The sequence below is a fragment of the Brienomyrus brachyistius genome, chromosome 11, assembly GCF_023856365.1.
Source record: "Brienomyrus brachyistius isolate T26 chromosome 11, BBRACH_0.4, whole genome shotgun sequence".
Classification (NCBI taxonomy): Eukaryota; Metazoa; Chordata; class Actinopteri; order Osteoglossiformes; family Mormyridae; genus Brienomyrus; species Brienomyrus brachyistius.
Window position 1 is genome coordinate 6,215,988 of NC_064543.1, and position 22,397 is coordinate 6,238,384.

Below are 22,397 nucleotides of genomic sequence, written 5' to 3' on the forward strand. Positions count from 1 at the left end.
CGGGTGTCGGGTGCAGACCTGCCTCTCTGCCAGCGGTAATCTGATGTCCGCTGCATGTCCATGTCTGCGTCTCATTACTGATCTTAATCCAGCCCCGTGATGCTGGATCCCCTGACAAGTCAATCTCTAAAACCGACTTTGCACAAAACCCATTATAAATGCCGGAGTATTTCTAAAACGTTTTATCGAGGCTGACCAAGAAGCTTGTGCAGATTTCTCTGGGATCTGGATCGGGGACTATTAACATCGATTTAGTACACCGATTAAATTTATTATTTAATCCTGCACAGTGCCGTTTTAAAATAGGGCATTGATTATCGTTAGGCAAGGGGATTTTTTCATTTCAGTGAAAAAGAACTGATGTTAAAGAACATCCTTTAAGGTATATCCAAATTCTGTGAAACTCACACATTGATTGTCCTAGACCTTAGTAACGTTAACGGAATCCTGTGCTAAGCTTGAACTGATAGTATTATTCTTAAAACAGTTTATTAAGACAGGAATTTTCTGCCGCGGCATCTGATTCAGGTGGATTAAAACCATATAGTGTCACGTAACATCCACAAGGGGGCAATATTTCCCGTGCCATCATTCTCTACGCCGTTTCCCAAACTGTTAGGATTTAACGATCTATATTAATCGTTTCATATGTGCCGGTTTTTTTTTTTATTCATTTGCTTCTTCGTTTGCCTGCATATCGTCATTCATTGGTATTTTTTTATTGAGTTTTCTTACTGGGATGAACAAAAACCTCAAAGATGATGTTGTCCAGCATCGTTATTTGCTGAATCATTGAGGATGGATCAGCAGATATATATTTCTAAAGCCCCCTGTAGCTGTACAGTTAGGGTAAGAGTAACAAAAGTTGACACTTTGTCTTGAGTTTCCATACGTTCACTCTGACATCACACAGAGACAATGAGGGTTCTGCACAAAATGCAATAACACTCTTCAGACTGGTTTTCTGATTTACTACTTGTTACCGAGACCTAGCTGTTAGACCTATAGATGACACAGCTGGCTGCCAACTTAGCCCTCCACCCCAATGTCTGAAATAAAGTGAAACGGAGTAGTGAACTTTGCTGGGAAGGGAATTAAGGGGGATACCTGTGGCGAAGATTGACCACGGTACCACATTCGAGTTTCGACCGGTCCTGCCTGTTACCGACCGCTATAAATCTTGATCTATACCCTGATTGCTCGCCTTTCTCTGCGACTGCACTCTGTAGATGGAGCCACGAGTACAGGGTGACTACCACAGTGGAAAAGCTGCCACGTCTGTTTGTGAGTTACCGCAATCTGCTTATGCTCCGGCAATGTGCTCGGGAGGGTTACCCGCTGAACTCACATGCCGACCAATAATTGGGGTTTGTGCACACAGACAGACATACACACGCATGCACACAAACACTGCACATTTCAAGCCCCAATCAAAGGTTCACTTGACTACAGAAATAGCATGTAAACAGCATCAGAGAGGCAGACTTTGTTTCACGGTCAGCACGAAGAGGAGCCCAGACCTCCATTCTGGATGGACGTAAAGCTAGACGTGTATATCTGAACTCTCGTAAGGTGTTTCTTTTGATGTGGCAACCAGAATCTAGTGTAAGTATATCTATATCTGTGTCAGAATTTGTATATATACAGTGTGTATAATCGTAATTCACATATTCAACAACATACATTTAAAAACAATGTGAGGATTGATGGCTCCAAAAAGCAAACACCAACTTAGAAGTTGAAAAAGTCTAAATTGCATTAATAGCCCATATTATGAGCAAAGGAGTATAGTAAGGCCACTACAGTAACAATAAGCAGATACTAATGTATTACGATGGTTACGTTACAACATTCTGTTTATAGACTGAATGTTCGAAAACCACATCCAATTAAAATAATGATTTGAAGTGTAACATCTATTTTTCTGCTACATTTAGCACATGCGTTATTTATTTATAGAGGAATCTAACTTGATTTTTAGGTTGTAAATTATCTGAAGTAACTGTCTTCATAAGAGCAGCCAGCTAAACAGAAACATTAAAATCAAAATGAAAAAAAAAGATCTGCCATTGTTTCTGCTACATTTTCCTTCGATTCCTGTACCTTCTCTTTCGATCACTGGCATCCCTCTATCTATCCCGCCATGCACGCACAGCCGGTTTCTTATCTCTCTGAGTGTGGCGAGCCCACGGCCATTCCGTAGACAGCAGAAGTTATTGTGAAGCAGCTTTGTTTTATGATGCTAAGTTTTCTGTCCATGGAACCTGAAATTGAAAAACAGCGAAGAAGATCTGCGTAGAAAGAAGTGAAAACTGGCGCAAGAATCTCCATGCATGATACACACATGCACTATTTGGGGAAAAAAACCTGCAAAACTACTATATACATTTTCAGGTGGATCTCAGTCATCTATACAACCACTTTGATATGTGTATGTGACCCTGCGTTAAAGAAATTCGGCAATGTATAAGCAGGTACATTACTGCTCACTTTAAGCAACACCATAGTAACAGACTGAGCAGGCTAACACTCACAAGCCGTGAAGCATTTCACAACACTTTCCCAGAGCGTTGCCGGGGCGACCAAACACAAATACACCTAACCGTGTTCTCGTGTGGACCAGCACAATGCAGGCCTACATGCGCAAACATGGAAAAAGTAATGCAACTATCATTATGTCTTAAAAGTTCCTATTTGTTTTATTTATTATGTGCCGCTGCAGAAAAAAATAACGATTTCCCAAACTTCCAGAGATGACGCAGTAATACAATAACTAAAACAATTTTGTTTTTAAAATAAATTGGTTGAAATAGTTATGACTGCTAGGTCCAGGAAATTGATAAAACTGCCATCACTGGAAGCTCTGTAAGATGATGATGATGATGATGATGAAGTAGATGATGATGATGATGATGATGAAGACAGTAATGGTGTTGCTTTGTGCGAGAGTGACGCACCAGCTGGTCTCTTACGTGTCTTCATTTAGTTCCTCAGAAACAGCTTAATGGCCACATGATGAGTGGGCTGGATACTGTCAGCCAGTTCCTCACAGTGGTACTGTCTTCTGTTTTATGCAGTTTCTGAAACGTAAGAAGGAACCCGGCCGACAAAAAGAGCCAAACCCAAACGACAAGCCGAAAAACATATTGAAATGCCATCAACTTCCGCCTTACCGAAAAGTGTAACTGAGTGCCCCTGTTAGTCACCGAAATCTCTCGGCAAAAAAAAAAATCACTCAGTCGTGTGAATTTATCTTTTCAATGCTGGAATCAACTGGAATCTCCCATTTCTGGACTCTCATCTCTTGCACTCTTAATACGAAAAGGCATCAGAGTATATAATCAACATGAAAAGTCATATAAATCAAGTCAGCACAATGTAGCTGTGTTAAGTGTGTTTATTACATATTTACACTACCATCCCATTTTATAATTTTTCTGTCAGTTATTATTATTTTTTGATTGCCAGTAAGACATTAGAAACTAATATTCGTGTTACTCCAGTCACAGACATAAAATGCATAGATATATTAAATAAAATGATATAGGGAAACGTGTTTTATTATATAATTTATACATTTTGAACGATGATCTTGTTTTAAAAAAGTTTAATAAAACAACATTTGTGGTAAAGCACTCAATAAAGAAAAATAAGCATAAAATCAGATTAATTAATACTGGCACTGCGACATACTGCACTTATATTTCAGCTGTACGGTAATGAAACTCATTACTGGTACTTTATTTCTAGATTTTTGTCACTGAACGCACATAACAATTTGTCAAGAACTGCAGCTAAACAGGTGCTATTATAGGTATATTCACATATAAATCTGACAGGATATGAATGAACCCCATATATTATTTGCTCTGGTGTAGATAGGATACAATAATATTCCAGGTATCACACAAATGAAGAAACGAAAAGTCTGAGCAGAACCATGGAACAGACCATGGTTTTACACCGGTAGACGAGCCACATTTTTACGCAACCAGCCCTAGTGGAAAAACTCAGCGTCACAGCTAAAAATTCCTTCAGCTTGAACATTGCAAAGTTTTCTCTGTACCATGTATGTACATTGCCCCTTCCCCACGAGCTTGACTCGCTTCCAGCAATGATCACACATCAGGTTATACTGCGCCATTTATGTAATTATTTCCATTCCCTACAAATTAAAGGGGAACTTTGAGGTGTGGCAGGAATGGCGATATTCAAACCCTTTTGGAATATCTCCCAGAAAAACTGACATGATTTCGAAGTGAACTAAAAATGTCTTTACACTTTCATTTAAAAATACTTAAATGACTTCAAGTATCAACACAGGTAGTTTTTATTAAACTCTTAGAACTGTCTGATGTTACGGCAAAAAAAAAATAAGTCTGATGAGATTTGTATCATATGTATTTTTTTGAATTGACATGGTCTAACTGTACTGCATATCTTACGAAAATTAATCAGCATATCAATGGAAATATTAAACTTAGAACTGTTGTTTAAAAATGGGATTTACATTAGAAATCAGATGGAAAGTGAAATCACTACATTACAGTGTTAGCACATATATTCCGAAGAATCCTGCTGTTTTATCATTTTTAACGTGTATCTATTTGCTTCCATTTCTTTAAAACCTCGCGTGGCCATCTTTGTTACCAACTTGTTCTTTTGTTATTCTTCTCCATGGATTTGAATTCTTCGAAACTCTCTGCCTCTCTCAGGAACTGGTCTGCCCTCTGCAGCTTCTCCAAAGCCTTGGCGAGCAGCTCGGCTTGGGGGGAATCTGCGGAGGTCTCCCCCATCAGCTGGCCATCCTCCCTGGGGGACACGGTGCTCAGAAGCTTCTTGGTGTTCTCGACCTCCTGGGACACTTTGCTCCTCAGCTCACCGATGACGTTCCTCAGGGACGTTATGGAGAAGCTCTCGACGTTCTCCTCCTCGTCCTCTACCTTGGACAGGAGGTCTCCCATTGAGGCACTTTTTATCGCTCCCTTCTCCAGTTTTTCTGAAAGATGCAATAAATGCTCCTTGACGGTTTCCTGTGAACTTGGGACGGATGCTGAGTTCAGTCCTGGGGAGTCACCCTTTGCAGACCATTCAACCCCAGCTTGTACAGCCTTCCAATCTGAGTGCATAACGGGCTTCTTAGGAGTAATCGGAGTGGACTTCAGTGTGGCCGCCATTTCCTCAGAGCTGCTGCTGGTTTCTACACTTGCATCCTGCTCGTCGCTGTACGACATCTTTTCTTCTTCCACAACAGGACTGGGCTTCTTGTTTTTGGATGGAGGCATCGGAGGCTTCAGCTCTTTGTGTGGCAGATGTGGAGTCAAATCGATCTGGTTCTTGGTGTCTCCCCCGCTGTCCAGTGTGACTTGCTGTAGCGGCTCTTCCTCTGGTATTAACTCCAGTGCATTATCCACCTTCAGAAGTCTGTGCTGAGGACTTTCCTCTTCGTCAGGGTTGTGCTTTGAGGTCTCAGTAGACTTACATGGCGGCTTGGGGGGCTTCACAGAGTATTCTGGAGTGACCCCATCAGTCGCAGTGCGATGGGTGTCAGATGTGCTATCCATAATCCCATTCGATTTGACATTAGCACCCTGCAAGAGGTTAACAAGAACACGTTTTAAACTTTCCAACATTTCGGTTCATCCAAAAGTAGTATCGCATATACCAGTGATAGGCTGAAAATACAGAAGACACTTCACACCCAGAGGAACACACGTACAGGGGTGGCCAGGGGTGGCCATGGCAACTACGGTCACATGGTAACTATGGTCACATGGTAACTATGGTCACATGGTAAATATGGTCACATGGTAAATATGTGACCGTCCCAGTTGAAAATGACATAAGGAGCATTTAATTCTGCAGCCCAGAGCTGCCCAAGCTGTTGATTAGTCGATTGCAGCGTATCTCCAACTTGATCACAACCTTCCATCGTTGGTGGTCTGCCAGCAGGGTTGCCAGCCTTAAATTTCTGATTTTACTGGTAAGACTGTCTGGTTTTCCCGACATGCCATATCTTTAACTGACACCCTATTTTGCCTTTTGTTTTTAGATTTTACAGACAGTTTATGTTACGGATTTACGGACAGGGTGAATTTGATACGGACTGCCTGTGAATTTATGAACCGTCCAGTCAATCGTGATCTGAAAAATATACTGTGGGGGCCCCGGGACTGTCTCCAATCCCCCCCCCACTTCATTGGCCAGATATGGTGCGGTGTGGCTACCCTCGTCAATGTAACTAGCCTCTGATGGCCGCTTCAACTGAACTCAGCCGCCATTGCATACATACTTCCCGCAAATGAATCCTTGTTGGTGGTCTTCGGTTCTGGTTTCCTTTAGGTCGTGTCAGGGTCACATGTTCTAAGGACCTTCCCTCGACCTTCACCTACACGCAAAATGAAAGACATCTTGAGTTGTGATTGTAGGAAACCAATCACGTGATACATTATGGTCTCAGGTTGGCTTTATTTTCATTGGTTTCATATAATAGCGAGTTTGGAAGGCTGCGCAGAGATCACCTCAAGTGTTCGCCAAAGTTAAAAAACGCACCTCATCGAAGATGTTATTTTTCATGCCGTTGATAGCATCACTGAGGGCCTTGATCCAAGCCTCTTTCTCTTCAGGAGTTTGAGCTTGAAGCTTGACATCGTGGACCTGGAGAACCATAAAGCCTCAGTGACCACATCGATACTTCCCGACTAAATGAGGTTTCACCCCTCGCTCCCAAGCCATCGCTGTAAAGTCTGCCGACAGCGCGGCTCCATAGGGCCAGTAAGAGAGCCAGGCCGTCATTTCAAGCACGACGGCAGGTTTACTGCGCCGCTTTTCCAAGGCAACCGTTGAATCAAAGCACATATTTGTGGCACCATTTGCTGAAATGAGACTCTAGGCCAAAAAAAAATGAATGATGCTAATAGCATTTGGTGGGAGTCATTTAGCTCCACCTGAGTCGAGCAGAGTGAGCAGGCTCACATCAGAAAGATGGACCCCCAAAGGCTCGTCAGGGCTTAAAGAAGCCCACTGTCTTTTTCTGTTTGTTTTTCCACACAACCCGTACACCGAGGTGCCAGAACATTACATTGCCACACATAGGTGTCCAAAGAGACGTCCACAGGGAGGTCAAGCCCGTGGAACCTATTTGATTCTGCCCTAAGGCCAACAAAATCTATTGATTCAAACTTTCTATACTGGTACTCCTCAATATTTTGGGTTTGCTAAACAGTTCTGTACAGTGGCAAAATGTTTACTATAGATCCAAATCATTAATAGACGAGCCAAACCTTTTCGCAGTTCTGGCTTTTTGACGTGTTTTGCTTCTCAGTCTTCACAGAGCATCAAGGATTTAGCAGAGATGAAACAAAGCATTCGAAAGAGCAGCCTGCCGTAAAATACTGACCTGTTTCCTCGATAACCTCAGAAATGTCTACGTCTATGGACGCTGTGATCTCTCGGTATAAAACACAACAGATCTTCTTGAGCTGTCTATGTGTGCTACTCAGCACTGGTAAGACATAAATACTACATGTTATAAACATTTACATGCTGGTGTTTGTTCCCCTTACATTTCGCCGGAGCTCCATAGTGGATCTTTTACTGAAACTTGACAAAGACACACTTGTAAAACAAACAAGCATATTCTCTGTACTAACACCCGGTGTGTCTACCCTGTCTGCTACGATGCCTTATTGGTGCGTTTTCTGAATTAATCATTCGATTTAGCAATCGATGCATAAGCATTCGGGAGTCTATCCTAGTTCTATAAATAGAGACCTGCTTCTATACAGAAATTTTCACTCTGAGTAATAAAAAGGATATGATACAAATGACCTCAGCTTAAAAAAAAACATATGTGTGCATATCTCAAAGGAGAGCAAGATGGGGTACGGAAAAGAAGCATTCCAATGGACCTGTACCAGTACTTGTACCAGTACTTGTACCAGTACTTGTACCAGTACTTGTACTTGTGCAAATCGCAAATGAACCATCATTTCATTTCATGTATTCTTTTTCGCAATGTCAGTGGTCGCCACCTGATTTCAGAAGGTCCAAACATTGCAGAGCACCCATTAATGTCTTGAGCGGAGTCACATCATCCTTTGAATTAAGCTTTGTTAGACAGCTGAGATCTGAGTGAGCTGCCCATCAACTAGAGGTGGTAAGGAGATGCGGAAAGTGTGTTACACACATTTCAGGGTTCAGAGTCAGGTCCCGAACGGAGCCCCCCATTGGCTGGGGCTGGCAAAGGAGAGCCTGTCTCACTGTCTCATCGCCTGACAGCAGCTCAGTTTCCATCTGGGGGGGGTTAGTGCAGGCAGGCAAGCAGTGTCTGATCTGAACTCCTACGACCTTTCAGCCCATCAAAATACAATATATAAAACATTACGTTCCACACAATGAGATTTTATCATAATCATCATTTTTCCTCTCCTGTTGAGGGTCACGACACCATGAAGTTTTAGCTAAACTTAAACGAGGTGAATTCAAAAATAATCGGAAAGAAATATCAAGCGTGACACTGGAGCAAAATCCATGAGCCTCCAAAACATTGTGTGACCGTAAGTTGCACCGCAGGCAAGTCATACTCAGCTTCTGCTATTTACTCATGGTGTCGTCATCCTTTAGCCTCACACATCTACCTCTACAACTTTGGGGGGAAATTTTACATTACTGTCATTAGCACTGTATATCTGGCTATTTGGGTATCACTGTTGTCGGACACCCCCAAATTAGGAAGTCTGAACTCTCCCTACCCTTTTCATATTAGCATGACCTCCTTGCGATGGGTGGGTCCCCTGCTGCATTTAGGCAAACTGGTGTCTCGGAACTACCCATACGGTGTGTGCTGGCAGCCCACCCACAATGCACTGCAGTCCAGTGCTGGCAGCCCACCCACAGTACATTGCAGCACTGTGCTGGCAGCCCACCTACAGTGCATTGCAGCTCCGTATCCTGTGCTGGCAGCCCACCCAGAATGCACTGTAGCCTACTTAGTACACACTGCAGCCCTGCGCTGGCACCCCAGCCTGAATGCACTGCACCCCTGTGCTGGCAGCCCACCTACAGTGCATTGCAGCTCTGTGTCCTGTACTGGCAGCCTACCCAGAATGCACTGCAGCCCTATGCTGTCTGGTATTGACACCAGGTCTCCCTTGTAACCATGACCAGGATAAACAGTTGGAAGTTGGCTGTATTAATACTGTATAATTCATTCTCTGTTTTAATTGATGAACACAAAAAGGCCTTTCTCCACTCATTATCAAAAAAAAAGTATTTTTCCATAAACCAGGAAAGGAAAAAGAAAATGCAAATTTTAAGCTCCCTTTGGGGTGGACAGATCCTAAAGTAAGCATGTAGGAATCTTCCTGTTAGCATATGCCTGCCTGTAAGCGTATGCCTCCCGTAAGCGTATGCCTCCCGTAAACGTACGCCCGGCGAGTGGACCAGCGCTCTGCCTCTGCTGACGACACTGCTGCGAGTAGCTCGCAGAATCGCAGCATTTCCCAGTAGTTACTGTTATTTCTGTCAGTCAGCATATGTCAAAACCAGAAAAATATCAGTTGGGACCCGGACAGCCCCAATGCTGAATCCCTAGGGATGGTTCGGGGGCTGGTGCAGGTGTTACCACTCTGTGTTTGAAGCAGTGAGAGCGTGCCAAGCGTGGTAACGGTGGGGGGGGCGAGGGGGGAGACCCGACAGAGCTTACCTTATTCCCTGATCTGGGGGATCGCATTAACACCAGCCGGTTCTTCTTCTTGAAGGTGCTCTTCAGCTCATGGCATTTCTCGTAGTTCTCCAGCGGAAGCCTCTCAACACACTTCTGTAAGTCCTGCACCGAAGGAGAGACAGCCATGTTTACATTTAGCACCTATTGACCATTTTACTCCACAGATCTGTTTGCTGTACTTGGCTCCAGCATTTATTTTTATGAGAGCCAGGGTGCAGATTTGGGGTATGGACTATAGGGACATGTCCCTACCAACATTGTGGGAGTACTGAACTGTCCCTACCAACATTGTGGGAGTACTGAACTGTCCCTACCAACATTGTGGGAGTACTGAACTGTCACTACCAACATTGTGGGAGTACTGAACTGTCACTACCAACATTGTGGGAGTACTGAACTGTCCCTATCAACATTATGGGAGTACTGAACTGTCCCTCCTACCAACATTGTGGGAGTACTGAACTGTCCCTCCTACCAACATTGTGGGAGTACTGAACTGTCCCTACCAACATTGTGGGAGTACTGAACTGTCACTACCAACATTGTGGGAGTACTGAACTGTCCCTACCAACTTTGTGGGAGTACTGAACTGTCCCTACCAACTTTGTGGGAGTACTGAACTGTCCCTACCAACTTTGTGGGAGTACAGAACTGTCCCTACCAACTTTGTGGGAGTACTGAACTGTCCCTACCAACTTTGTGGGAGTACTGAACTGTCCCTACCAACTTTGTGGGAGTACTGAACTTTCCCTACCAACTTTGTGGGAGTACTGAACTGTCCCTACCAACATTGTGGGAGTACTGAACTGTCCCTACCAACATTGTGGGAGTACTGAACTATCCCTACCAACATTGTGGGAGTACTGAACTGTCCTTACCAACATTGTGGGAATACTGAACTGTCCCTACCAACATTGTGGGAGTACTGAACTGTCCCTACCAACATTGTGGGAGTACTGAACTGTCACTACCAACATTGTGGGAGTACTGAACTGTCCATACCAACATTGTGGGAATACTGAACAGTCCCTACCAACATAGGGAGCCTATCCTGGAAGCAATGGGCACGAGGCAGGGAACAACCCAGGATGGGGGGCCAGCCCATCGCAGGGCACACTCACACACCATTCACTCACACATGCACACCTATGGGCAATTTAGCAAGTCCAATTAGCCTCAGCATGTTTTTGGACTGTGGGGAGAAACCGGAGTTATTGCATTTTTTTGTCTTTAATTATTCTCTTTGATAAAATGTACTTTAATTCTTGCACTTTGACTTTCATATTTGTGTGTGTGTGTGTGTGTGGGCCTGCACGTGCACATGCGTGTGTGTCCCTGCGTGTGTGTGGGCCTGCGCCTGCACATGCGTGTTTTGTGCTTGGGAGGGGATTGGGAGCTGATTTGTTCCCTCCCGATGTTCAAATTCAACCTCTGCATTTGATGACAGCTGCATGAATTTTTGAACCTATTTTTGTGTTTTTTAAATACGGGTTACACTGATTTTCATAATCAAACTTTGCTGTTCAAAATGTTACCGGTGGCAAACAGTGGGTGAGATCAGGTTTCATTCCCCTCTGTGATATTTTTTCCCCTGTAAATGGGTTATATAACCTTCCTTTCACTGTGTAACTGGTTCGTTTCGCAAACTTCAAAAACTCTCAATGTGCAATACAATGTGTCTCAAAGCTAACACTGGCTCTGATATGGGACATGTCTCACAGGGGAACCCAACAACCAAAGATTCCGGAAGCACTGCTTCAAGAGTGAAAGCTACCCTCTAGTGTACAGAGCTGCTTGGGCATCTGAAGACTCCATCGATTCAGAAGATGGGTGGCACTGTGTCACTGTGTGACTCTTACACGCTCTTGGGACACATTCCCACCTGCATTTTTTGCAGTGAATAACTTACATTATTTTTCACTGCTCAGGCCAAATTTGTTTACAACCACTGTCCAAACATTTTTTTTTTCATTAGCTTCAATTCCATTAATCCATTTATTCGTTTTCAATATCCACTTAACAGGATTGTCAGGACTGCTTTATTACAAGACCTAAAATTAACATTCATGGCACAGACCTGCAGCAGCAAGGCCCACGGACACCAGACGGGGTTTACCTCATTCTTGTAGATCCCTATCTCTGCCCGTTCCAATTGGACGTAGCAGTCTTTGTAGACCCCAAGGAACTTTCCGGAGCATTTTTTCAGCCAGCCCGCCTTTCCTGGACTGCCTGAGTTCCACTCCACACCCTGCAATACATGACAAGATGAGGGTTAACCTAGATGAGTATGTTTAACCTAGATGACTATGTTTAATGTTCTGAATATATGTTTGTTTGACAACTGTCCCAATCACCTCGTTGTTTTCAGTGGGGTCTTACAGACCAGTCTGGGTAACACTTGCGGGGTGTGGCCATGAATCAGCGCCGAACGGGTAATATTTCAGTGAACCACCTGGCACCTATTAGCTACCCATTAGCTAACTATGGAAGTACGATCATTTTGTTTTTGTAAACAATTCATTGTACTTCTGAAATCGCTCACTGATGACGGCATCATGCTGAAACGTTTGTGTCTAATAAAATACAAACACTCAGAGTTTGGGCTTAATCTCCGTTATTCATACGACAGAGGGAAATATCTTGTGTCTGATTAAGAAAAACCAAAAACTGTCAAATAACGGGAGTTGTTTACATCCAGAATGTCGGCTCCCGTACGTCCACTGCTGCTTGCCAACAGGCCTCAGGTTCGATGGCTCGAAAATACAAAGCCTGTTGTCCAGCTTCCCCTGCTCCACCTCTGCCTATTGTCTGCCTGCTATCTTCATCTCTCAGCTTTGGGAGGCTAATATTCATGTAAGCCGCAGTCTGTGCAAACGCACCATTTGAGCTGTTACAAGACACACGGGCTGAAAAGCAGAGGTGCCGATTTCAAGTCCAGAGAGTACAAATCCAGACCAGGATTTTGTGTCAACCAACCAGTTGAGCATAAAGAGTCACAGTCACAGAGTACTCAACTGGTTGGTTGACACAAAATCCTGGTCTGGATTTGTACTCTCTGGACCTGAAATCTCCACCTCTGCTATAAAGGAATGTGATATGTGGCTCGTGGGGTGAGGACTGAGCATCTGGGATCGGAAGGTCGATGGTTCACATCCTTGGGCTGGCAGAGTGTCACTGTTGGACCTTTGAGTAAAAGCTTTTACTCTTGCCTTCCGGATCCCCCCCCCCCCCCCCCCACCATGAAAATCTTGGGCCCAGCTGTCAGATTTGTTCTGGCACCAACACTGCTAACAACCAAGCACAGGGTGACAGTGACTTTGGTTCTGTAAAACGCTCACTGGACGTAACCCAAACCCACACAGTGCGACCTCCGCTTGACACAGTCCAGTCAGTGCTGCTCCAGATAACTGACCGTCACATAATTACATCATACCGTAAACCCCCATACCCCACAGGCATCGTCATCGTCCATGTGACTACATGACATAAACAGACAGTGTTCATGGTCTGTGGCCCCCGCATATGTCATTTTACGCCTATTGGTAGAAGTTTATAACCAGGAATTATGGTGACAATTTGTTAAAAGGAAAAAAAAAACACAAAGGAGAAGTTGGTGCTGAACTTGGTACTGATACATAAAGAGAAACGTAGCGGGTTCTTTGGTGTGAAACCAAAAGTTAGATTTCATTGTCACTAGCTGGTTTTGGTTCCTCTTTTTTTCAATATAACTTATTTCCATTCCACTCTTGTCCACACAGTAAGTTTTATTAGCCATAACGCGTACCAGAGCTGCCAACTCTCGGGCATCTGGCGTGACACTCACGCTTTCTGACTCTCGCGCTCACGCAAGAAATCTTACGGCAGATCTATATTATTCCTTTACAGACATAAAATTAGCTACCTCAAAAGCACTGGGGAAGTTTGCAAACCATGCAGACTATTTACAAGGTAATAAAACTGTTGCATACATGTAAATGCGTGCGCAGAACCTGGTTGTACAGACACTTTTCTGCAAAAGCCAAATCTAGATTAGCATAAGGATACGGCAGAAGTACAAATAAATGTACAATTAAACCCGACTACGCACCTTTTCAGGATCTCCCCCACTGTTTCCTATAGGATGACGAGGAACACACATTTCTGAATCGCGGGGAATCACTATCATGACTATGGCAGCTTATGTGTCTGACTCCCACACTCATCTGACATCCGATTAACTGAAATCTTTTGAAAGTGGGGTCAAATAGACCCCCCCAAACCTTCACCAGAAACGGGTTAGTGTACAAAGCTTGCCATACACAGCCTCCCCTTTGTTTTCTCCATACTGTCACCATAGCCACTGATGGACCAGCTACAGGCGCCCCATTCAGCCCCAGACGGGGCAGGGACAGCAGGGCAGCACCAACGGGAGAAAAACAACTTGAGAGGTGTGTGCGACACCCCGCAACCCCAGCAGCCCGAGACCTTCACAAACACACTTTTTCATCAGCACAACTAATAATTTAATAGATATAAAGCACAAATCCTGCCGCTCGCTGTCAAACCGTCCAAACTGTACCGACTGCATACAGACGCAAACCATTAATTTACTTCGTCGTACTCCTCCTTAGAGAACTACGCAGGACATATTTAACATGCAGTAACCAACAAACTTTAAAGATTAGAAATATTACAAAATTCATACAGGCTAGGAAACGCGTCATTTATTTTAAACTATAATCTACATTGACGCAACTATCCTTGCAATAGGAAGTGGACGAAAACATAAATTTGCCAGATTAGATTAATTTGAATTTACCCGTATCAATATAATAGGGCCGAGAGCATCCGTATCTATAACGTAATTCAATGGACAAGCAGACAATCTTTCCAAAGCAAAGCAGGCAGTGATATGCTTACATCGCCCATTAAAGAATATACTCACATCTTCCATCATAAAAACTAAGATCCGTTATGTCTTTCGGAAAAGACGCTGAGGCGACTTTATCTTTCCCAACGCGATGGTATTTTTCTTCTTTTCGCGTTAATCTTTGTGGAATCCACCATATTGCAATGATGAAAAAAGAGGAACAACAAAAGTTTAAACGCCGAACTGCTACTTCTGTCTCCCTTTTCCTCTTTTTGCTCATGGCTACGAAACATTTTTTTTTTTTAAGTTTGGTTTCCGGTAAGTTCTGGAGAATCCGAGCCCTGGAAACCGAAGCGCTCCGACGGAGGCGAATTGGGGCGGAAAATGTGCCGCTTTCAGCGATAGGAATCTACCGACAGCGACCAAGCAATCCAGTGGATCGATAGATATGCCAATCGCACTGGATCGCCAGCCGATGTTAAAGCTCTCGTGGAACTGGCAGGAAATCGTATATAGGACAAAGCAACAGATTTTCAAGTCAAATTGAACATATGTACTACTGTACTGTAATGTTGCAAATAATGGATAGGTCTATACAAAAACATTCAATTGGTTTAATTAATATGAAAAGGGGAGTCTTCAATTAATTTGTTCGGAAATTACAAATTCCATCACACTGACAATTTGTTTTAATCACCCTGAAGTACCAGTAGCAGTACTGCTTGTGTGAGCTGAGAACTTATTTAGAAAGCAATAATTTAGCCAATATAAAAGGGCAATATTCAACAGATGTCAGTTTTTGACTGCTGCCGTAACATCCGACCTTAAACCCTTTGGAAGTGTTACCGGGTGCTGTAGTCTTTAGCAGGATTATACTGGCAGTGTTACCACAGAAACGTGTGATTTAACTGTCCATCCAAACCAGGCCTGGATTTGACTTGTCGAAAGCTCACTTGCGCCTGCTGACTGACCTCTGGGCGAGATTTAATAAGCTAAACTGTTTCCATGTATCCCGAGACAGAGCTGGCGGGCAGATTTATGATGGGGGGGGGGCAAGCTAATTACCGGCCTGATCCATCCTCCAAAGACTTACACAGTATGATTGCAGGAGCCTGAAGCGCATCCCAATATCTCAGGCAGCATAGGGCACAAGACAGGGCTACAGTACGCAGCCGGGGCCTGGTCTATCAGAAGGATGTTGTAATTAATAGCTTTCAGTTGGGGAGATTCACCGCAATCTAGTACTAGATAGACGGCCTTAACGATGACACTTTATTGATCCTCATGGGGATCTCCTCACCTTACCCCATTGTGCTCTCCAGGACTCACAGACACATATAGGCATCACATACACACACGGATGGAGGGACAGAGAGACTGACAGGCAGACAACCAGGCAGATAGATAGATAAAAAGATCGAAAAGAGTTAACACATTTACCCCACAGCTCGTGGGAACACTTCCCTGCGTGCGGTCAATCAGAGCAGAAGGGCAGCCGAAACTGAGAAAAGGTCACATGGGAACGGCCATTAAAATAATACCATATATGACCACAAACAAAATGTAAATGCGCGAAGTACATGTATGGACACTGGGGGGTGCCAGAGAGTGGTGTGCTTGAGGGCAACCGCTGACCCCAGGGCAGGGTGACCCGAATCGCTGCATTCAAACTGCTGTGAAAAAGTGTCAGATGTGTAGATCGATTTTAAGGAAGTAAATATAAATATAAATGGATGCAGTAGTTTGTTAGTACAGAAGTTCAATTGTGAAAGTGTATTTGAGAGCCCTCAGGTGCACTACAACTGCGATTGTTGGCTTAGGTTTGTAAGGACTGTGGTTAAGGCTCGTGAATGCTTCATTAATATCTTATGTAGGATGTGACCTGTTATATAGTTTTTTAACCAGATCGTTATTTGCTGGTTGCCTTTACTAAATACGTATATTTCTTATTTCTATTTTCAGTAAAAGGACATGAATTTAATCAATAGTGGAGTGGACTCTCCACACAGAGGCCCATGAAGCAGAAAGTGACGAGGTAAAAATCCGAGTTTTTTAGACGTTAGAAGCATAGAGCCATGGTGCATCGGTCTCCTTTTTGTTGGCTGAGTGACAAAACCATCGGGTCACTTATGAATCCTTTCCCTGTTGACCAGCTGGTCAAGTCTTTCATTAACGCCCCATCCAACACTCGTGAAGTGAAAAATTCCCCTACGTGATGTGTGAGTTTCCGACAGGCCACACCGAAGCACCACCTATAGATGCTTGCTTCCCCTCTCGGGCTGCCCGTCTTCCCAGTTACTGCGGACTCTTTCTTTACCTCTATTCCTTTTATTTTAGAATATCACAGGCCTTGGCAAATCCAGGCACCTCGGTAGCAGGAAAGAGATGAAGCCGGTGGAACAGAGACTAAAACATGGCATGAGTAGAAAAAATGCACTTTTATTAATGACTTTAAAAAGACGTCTGGCTATTCGTATTTACATTTTTCAACTAGCTTACTTACAGGTTGATCCCATCACACCCTTCACTCCTCACAGTCAGCTCATGGCTGGACGCTTATGAGGTGGGCGGTCACCGCATGGAATGATGGGAAGGGGGCAGGATCGGGCTTACCCAATACCTCGCGCCACGTGCTACACTATTATATTTACATTAAATCCTGTCTGCTGTGCTTGGAGATGACAATCATTGGGAACACTTCATCAGCAACATCTCCAGAGGCACTTTCACATATCTGCCAATGTCCTTGGAGGGGCCTAGATAACGATCGGTTGAACCTTTTTTTTTTGCCACCTTTGAGAGACCAATCTTCAGAGGCAGATACGTCTGTCATAATCACACTGTCATGTTAAGAAGAACATTGAATGGATGCATAACGACAGGCAGAGAAAAATAATTGCATGACAATCCTGATTCTAGCGGGGTTGATGCTGACGGGTTGACGGGTTCGAAACTGGACAGAAATTCTGCTGCCCGGACTTTATGAACTCCAGGGTGGGGCTAGAAACCCTGGACCCCCCTGCTAAAAGCTCACCACGGGCCGCCCCCCCCCCCCAGAAGCTGCAGACATACACCTGGGCCCCTGTCCACAACTGCCCCCCCTTACCCCCTAATTCATTCATACTTTCAACCACATTTACGATCCCCATGCAACAACGCTTATGGTTACTGCTGTCATGAATAAAAGAAGACATTCGACACTGAAACTTTGCAGTGCATCAGCATCAATATTTCAACATAAAACAAGTGAATTGGACTCGATGTTACCAATGAGGAGATTAAAAAGACCCTGTTTATTAACTGTGATTAAAGTGGTTCACTTTACCAATCACTCTGTTTACATTGAGTTGTTTTTACCTTAAACAGGCATATTATTGACTTTACCTCATTTAAAGCAAAATGAACTGTAGGCTCATTCATAAACAGGGACTGACTTTTGCTTGTGCTTCATTTCTGAATTGAATCATGTTTCAGATGGTGGACGATTGATCTTGACGGGAAAAATTTAATGAACTCACTTGCTTATCTTGTTCAAAAATAAATAAATAAATGGATACATTGAAAACAGAGGCCAGACTGAATGACCTATATGTCCAAACTGCGCCCCCAGCCACAATTCTAATTTTACTACTCAGTGGCGATGCCTGTATTTGGAAACTGCAGATCTTGGGGATGGCAGAGTGACTTCACAGTCGGGCCCCTGAGCGAGGCCCTTAACCCCAAATTGACCTTGCTTTCCCAAAAATGCTTGTTACTTGGCTAATTTAAATAGCAAATGTTAAGGAAAAAAACGCAGAAAATGTTTTCAGAAACGCTGATTCGATACTGAGAAAGTTTGTGGACTGGCACGGTTAACCTTGAGGTGTAGCTTCCACTGATTACTTCGATAAAACCATAGATCATATTCTTTGAAAACGTGATGCATCTGCCATAGGTTTAACATTTCTTCTGCTAATGCACGCCAACAAGCGTGTTTTGTTCTACAGAGAGCAATCCTATTAAAAATCCTATTAAAATATGAAAACTGATATCTAGGGTGAACAATGCTGAAAATATATATTTTTTTCATTTGTTTTCATAACACAGTAATCAATACAGGTATTTTTGACCTATATTGCGGCAGACTTTCTATGTCAATAAAGCTGCGTAGGGAATTTATCTCGGGAGGGGAAATCGCCTCTCACGAGCTGCTCCCCCCTCTCTTTTTATCACATTGCTGTGACATCGCCGATATATTTACGAATCACTCAATACGGTTTAATTTCTTGGCTCCCGAAATGTACAGCTGTAATTAAATCACTAATAGGACTGGGCGAAACTCATTACGCATCTGCTGGAACGAGCGATAAACCGAATCTGAGTAAACAGTTCATCAAATCCTGACGTGTTTTCAATATTGATTCAAGATAAGGTTTTTAAACGAAATACATCTAACGTTGCAAAGTCATGAACCAGGAAAGTCAGGTTCTGTTGTATAGTCGCATAAATGCGTTTTAGACACATCGGAATTATATTGGTCCGTTATTAAACACATAAAACATGCATTTTTATAGACCGGTGCTGTGTTTATTTCACGTGTTGATGAGTCTGGATGCCGTGATGGGCCAGGAATCCGTGTAATGATTTCGCCGAATCCAGGAGAATGGAGGGAAGGCAGACACGCTTGCTGAGCGGGCGTTGAACGCCGCAGCGGCGGCCGCAGGAGGCGGACAGTCACTGGACGGGTTCTCTCTGCCAGAGATAGGGATCGGTGTGTCCGGCTGTTCTCTTCATGGGTGGATGAATTTGTGGGATGTCCGCCACACTTTCTGCTAACTGACAAAAATTGTGGTTTGTATAGGAAGTAGCGGAACTGTTTGGAAGCTTATTTTATTTTGCTTGGGGCGCCTTGGGGGGAAAGCCCTGAGCTTTTTTTTATTATTCATTTTTGTGTGTGTGTTTGTTGTCTAGCCTGTCAGGGGGAAACTGTAACCTGTTTTCCTGAGTACTAATTGTCAGGGGGTGGCATGGTGTGGCTCTCCGGGTGGAGGTGCAGTGTTGAGCTCGCAGTGTTAAGTGTGGGAACTTCTGACTGCATGGGGAGAAGTTTATGGTGAGTGCAGAGGTTGACGTGTAGTGTGGGATGGGGCTATTTATGTTATTTATGTATATGAACCTCCGACCTGGAGGGGCAGCAGTCACCCTGGGGGTAGCCTGGTCTTGGCAGGGAGGGGGCGGGGGCAGTAAGCCAGCACAGAACCACTGGTCTGTGGGAAATCTCTGAATAAAGCCTGTTTAAATTGCTGCCTGCCATGTCCTGTGCGTTGTTGGGTTGAGGGGAGACGACTCGAGCAGTGAATCTGTCAGGTTGTTTACAGCTCACAATACTAGTATCTTGCACAATTAAACCATGTGGAGGTTGGAGGTGCATTACTTGTGAGTTTGAATGACCTTTTTTGCATTTCCTTATGATTTGACACAGAAAGAAACTAATTAACGCAGAGGAATATTGAAAAGCAATGTAGGTATTCTGGGGGGTCTCCTTCGGCAGGTGTTCACCCACCCTGTGCCCAAATAAGGACATTTAAAGCCCATGGAGGAACTGACCAGGATACATGGTTGGTCCAAACAGTCTCTGTAGAAAAGAATTCAACAGAAAGCCTTCAGGCCCCACAGCCGAAGATTTCCCATGCAGTCATTCTAGGTCATAATTGGGGCCTTAATCACTGGGGGGTGGAATACAGTGAGAACATTTTACAACTTGAAGCAATAACTGTAAAGTCCAAATACACCGATTATGCAAATGAAACGGCTTAGAATTAAACAAAACATCCATTTAAACATAAGCTTATACAGTATCCCTCCGTGATATGGGTTTGTTAAATATTGTATCCAGCAGAGGGCACTATGCACTATGACATATTACAATTTAGTATTCTTTAGATGAAGTAATTTAATGTGTGTAAAAAAACTACTTTAGAAAATAAGTTATTCTTATTTTTACTTTTAATTGACGACCTAGATATTAAATTAGGCAACATCTTGCTTATAGAATAAATCCCAAAAAATAGCGTTGGGTATCGGATACAGAGAGTTCCTATGAATACGTTTTGTATCCACTTAAAGTCCCTAGTTTGAAAAGTAGTCTGTTATTTTTTTTTTACATGGGACGATCGATGACTTATTGAACAATGATAAACAGCCGCCAGCTGTCCGAGCGGCCCCGGTCGCAGGTGAACGCGATGCCCGGGTAGAGAGCATCTTGTTTACGCGGCGCCCCGGCGTGGCGCCACTGGACACTGAGCCATGCAGAGAGCCAGTACGGTCAGCTAAGCTGGGAGTCAGGAATTCGGGACATTTCAGAATTACCCTACGCTACAAATAAACAAACACATTATGGCTCAATAATCCACTAATGGGGCACTCATGCAGAAAATATTTACTAATATTAACTCTATACTTACACAGTGAATTCTATTACCAGATCCCCGATTCCTGTTTTGTTTCCTCCAAAACTAACAGCATATCCCAGGCAACAATTAAGATCAAGATTTTATTCGTTGATGTAAGTACAACACAAAACAATTACGTTGTCAAAAAGTAGCTGACGCTGCCGTCGAAAAGAACAATTTAATTTTCAATTTAATGAATCCCTCACCGCCCCCCCCCCCTCACTTGTGTATCATCCAGAAGGCAGATAAAGCATCAGCTGTTCCGTCAAAACTGCAAACTTTTAAAAAGTCATCAACGAAATTCTAACAACCAAAAACTTATATTTCTTTCTCTGGAGCTTGCATGCGGCGATGTGACACACACACAGACACACACACACAAACACACAGACCTGTACTCACTCTCCATTCATTTCTATGGGCAAAACCCTAATTCCAACAATGACAACCCTAACCCCTACCCAGCCCTAACCTTAACCATAAGTAACCAGACAAAATGCCAGACTTTTAGGTTTTTGGTTGTAGTCACAGATTTTTATAAAATTGAGTTTCCCCTTGTGGGGACTGAAAAAACGCATTTCATGGTGGGGACATTTGGTTCCCCCAGTGTAATAAATACATAACCCACACACGCTAACACCGCAAGCACATGGAGATTAGTCCTGAAGGTTACTACAGTATATCCTGCTGGTCTTCTCTCCCAAAAACCTCCCAGGTACACTACGTGGTAAATCAGGACGCTATGGCATGAAGTGGCCAAAGTGGACCACAAACTTCAGTGGCTTTGGGCGGTGCCGTAAGGGGCTGTAGTAAAGCTACACAGTGAAGGAGCTTGTTTCCCCCCCCCCTAGCAACCCCCCCCCCTCCCCGATTTTCCCATCCGCTCTCAGCGGAGGCAGGGAAATGAAACCAGTAACCCTACATGAAAGAGGCAGCCGTCCTGTTCACACTCTTCCTAATCCATCTTAGTCACCTCAAAAGCCATATCAAGCAGCCCCCCCCCCCCTCAAAATCTATCCCAAATATTCAACATCTCAGAGCTACATCCCCTCACTCTTCCGTGCCTCTTTCCAGTGCCCACACTGGCAGCCCTTCATAAAATATTTCAGCGCACGGGTGCCAATTAGCTCCGATTAACACAAATTACCCTATTAAAAAGTGCGATGATTATGCTCACAGACGAGAGAGCATGAAAACAACGAACAAAACCAAAGACTCAGAGCAGATGCTGCAAACATAGTGTCTAGTAAACTCTAGTCCAATATCTATTATAGTATTTTTTATAACTATATGAACGCTTATAAGTACTTATACATTATTTTGTGTTCACATACACATATACACTTACACAAATATATACAGTATATATACTGTGTGTTATATATACAAT

At 43.6% G+C, this 22,397-nt stretch overlaps 1 protein-coding gene across 1 annotated transcript; it reads right to left on the minus strand.

The window, feature by feature from the left end:
* Positions 1-3,379: 3,379 nt before the first annotated feature.
* plekho2 (pleckstrin homology domain containing, family O member 2) lies at positions 3,380-14,909 on the minus strand. Its single transcript, XM_049031210.1, has 6 exons — positions 14,652-14,909; positions 11,844-11,975; positions 9,707-9,829; positions 6,553-6,657; positions 6,293-6,388; positions 3,380-5,591 (listed from the first exon to the last, which is right to left on the minus strand). The coding sequence occupies exons 1-6, from the start codon at positions 14,661-14,663 to the stop codon at positions 4,647-4,649; spliced, it is 1,413 nt and encodes a 470-aa protein (XP_048887167.1). The 5' UTR covers positions 14,664-14,909; the 3' UTR covers positions 3,380-4,646.
* Positions 14,910-22,397: the final 7,488 nt, after the last annotated feature.

Bases quoted from the DNA above. Each gene is read 5' to 3' on its own strand.
- plekho2 (XM_049031210.1), bottom strand. The intron at 6,389-6,552 runs GTGCGTTTTTTA...TTTTGCGTGTAG, and splicing joins AAAATAACATCTTCGATGAG to GTGAAGGTCGAGGGAAGGTC. The intron at 5,592-6,292 runs GTATGTATGCAA...AACCTCTTGCAG, and splicing joins CAAGGATTCATTTGCGGGAA to GGTGCTAATGTCAAATCGAA.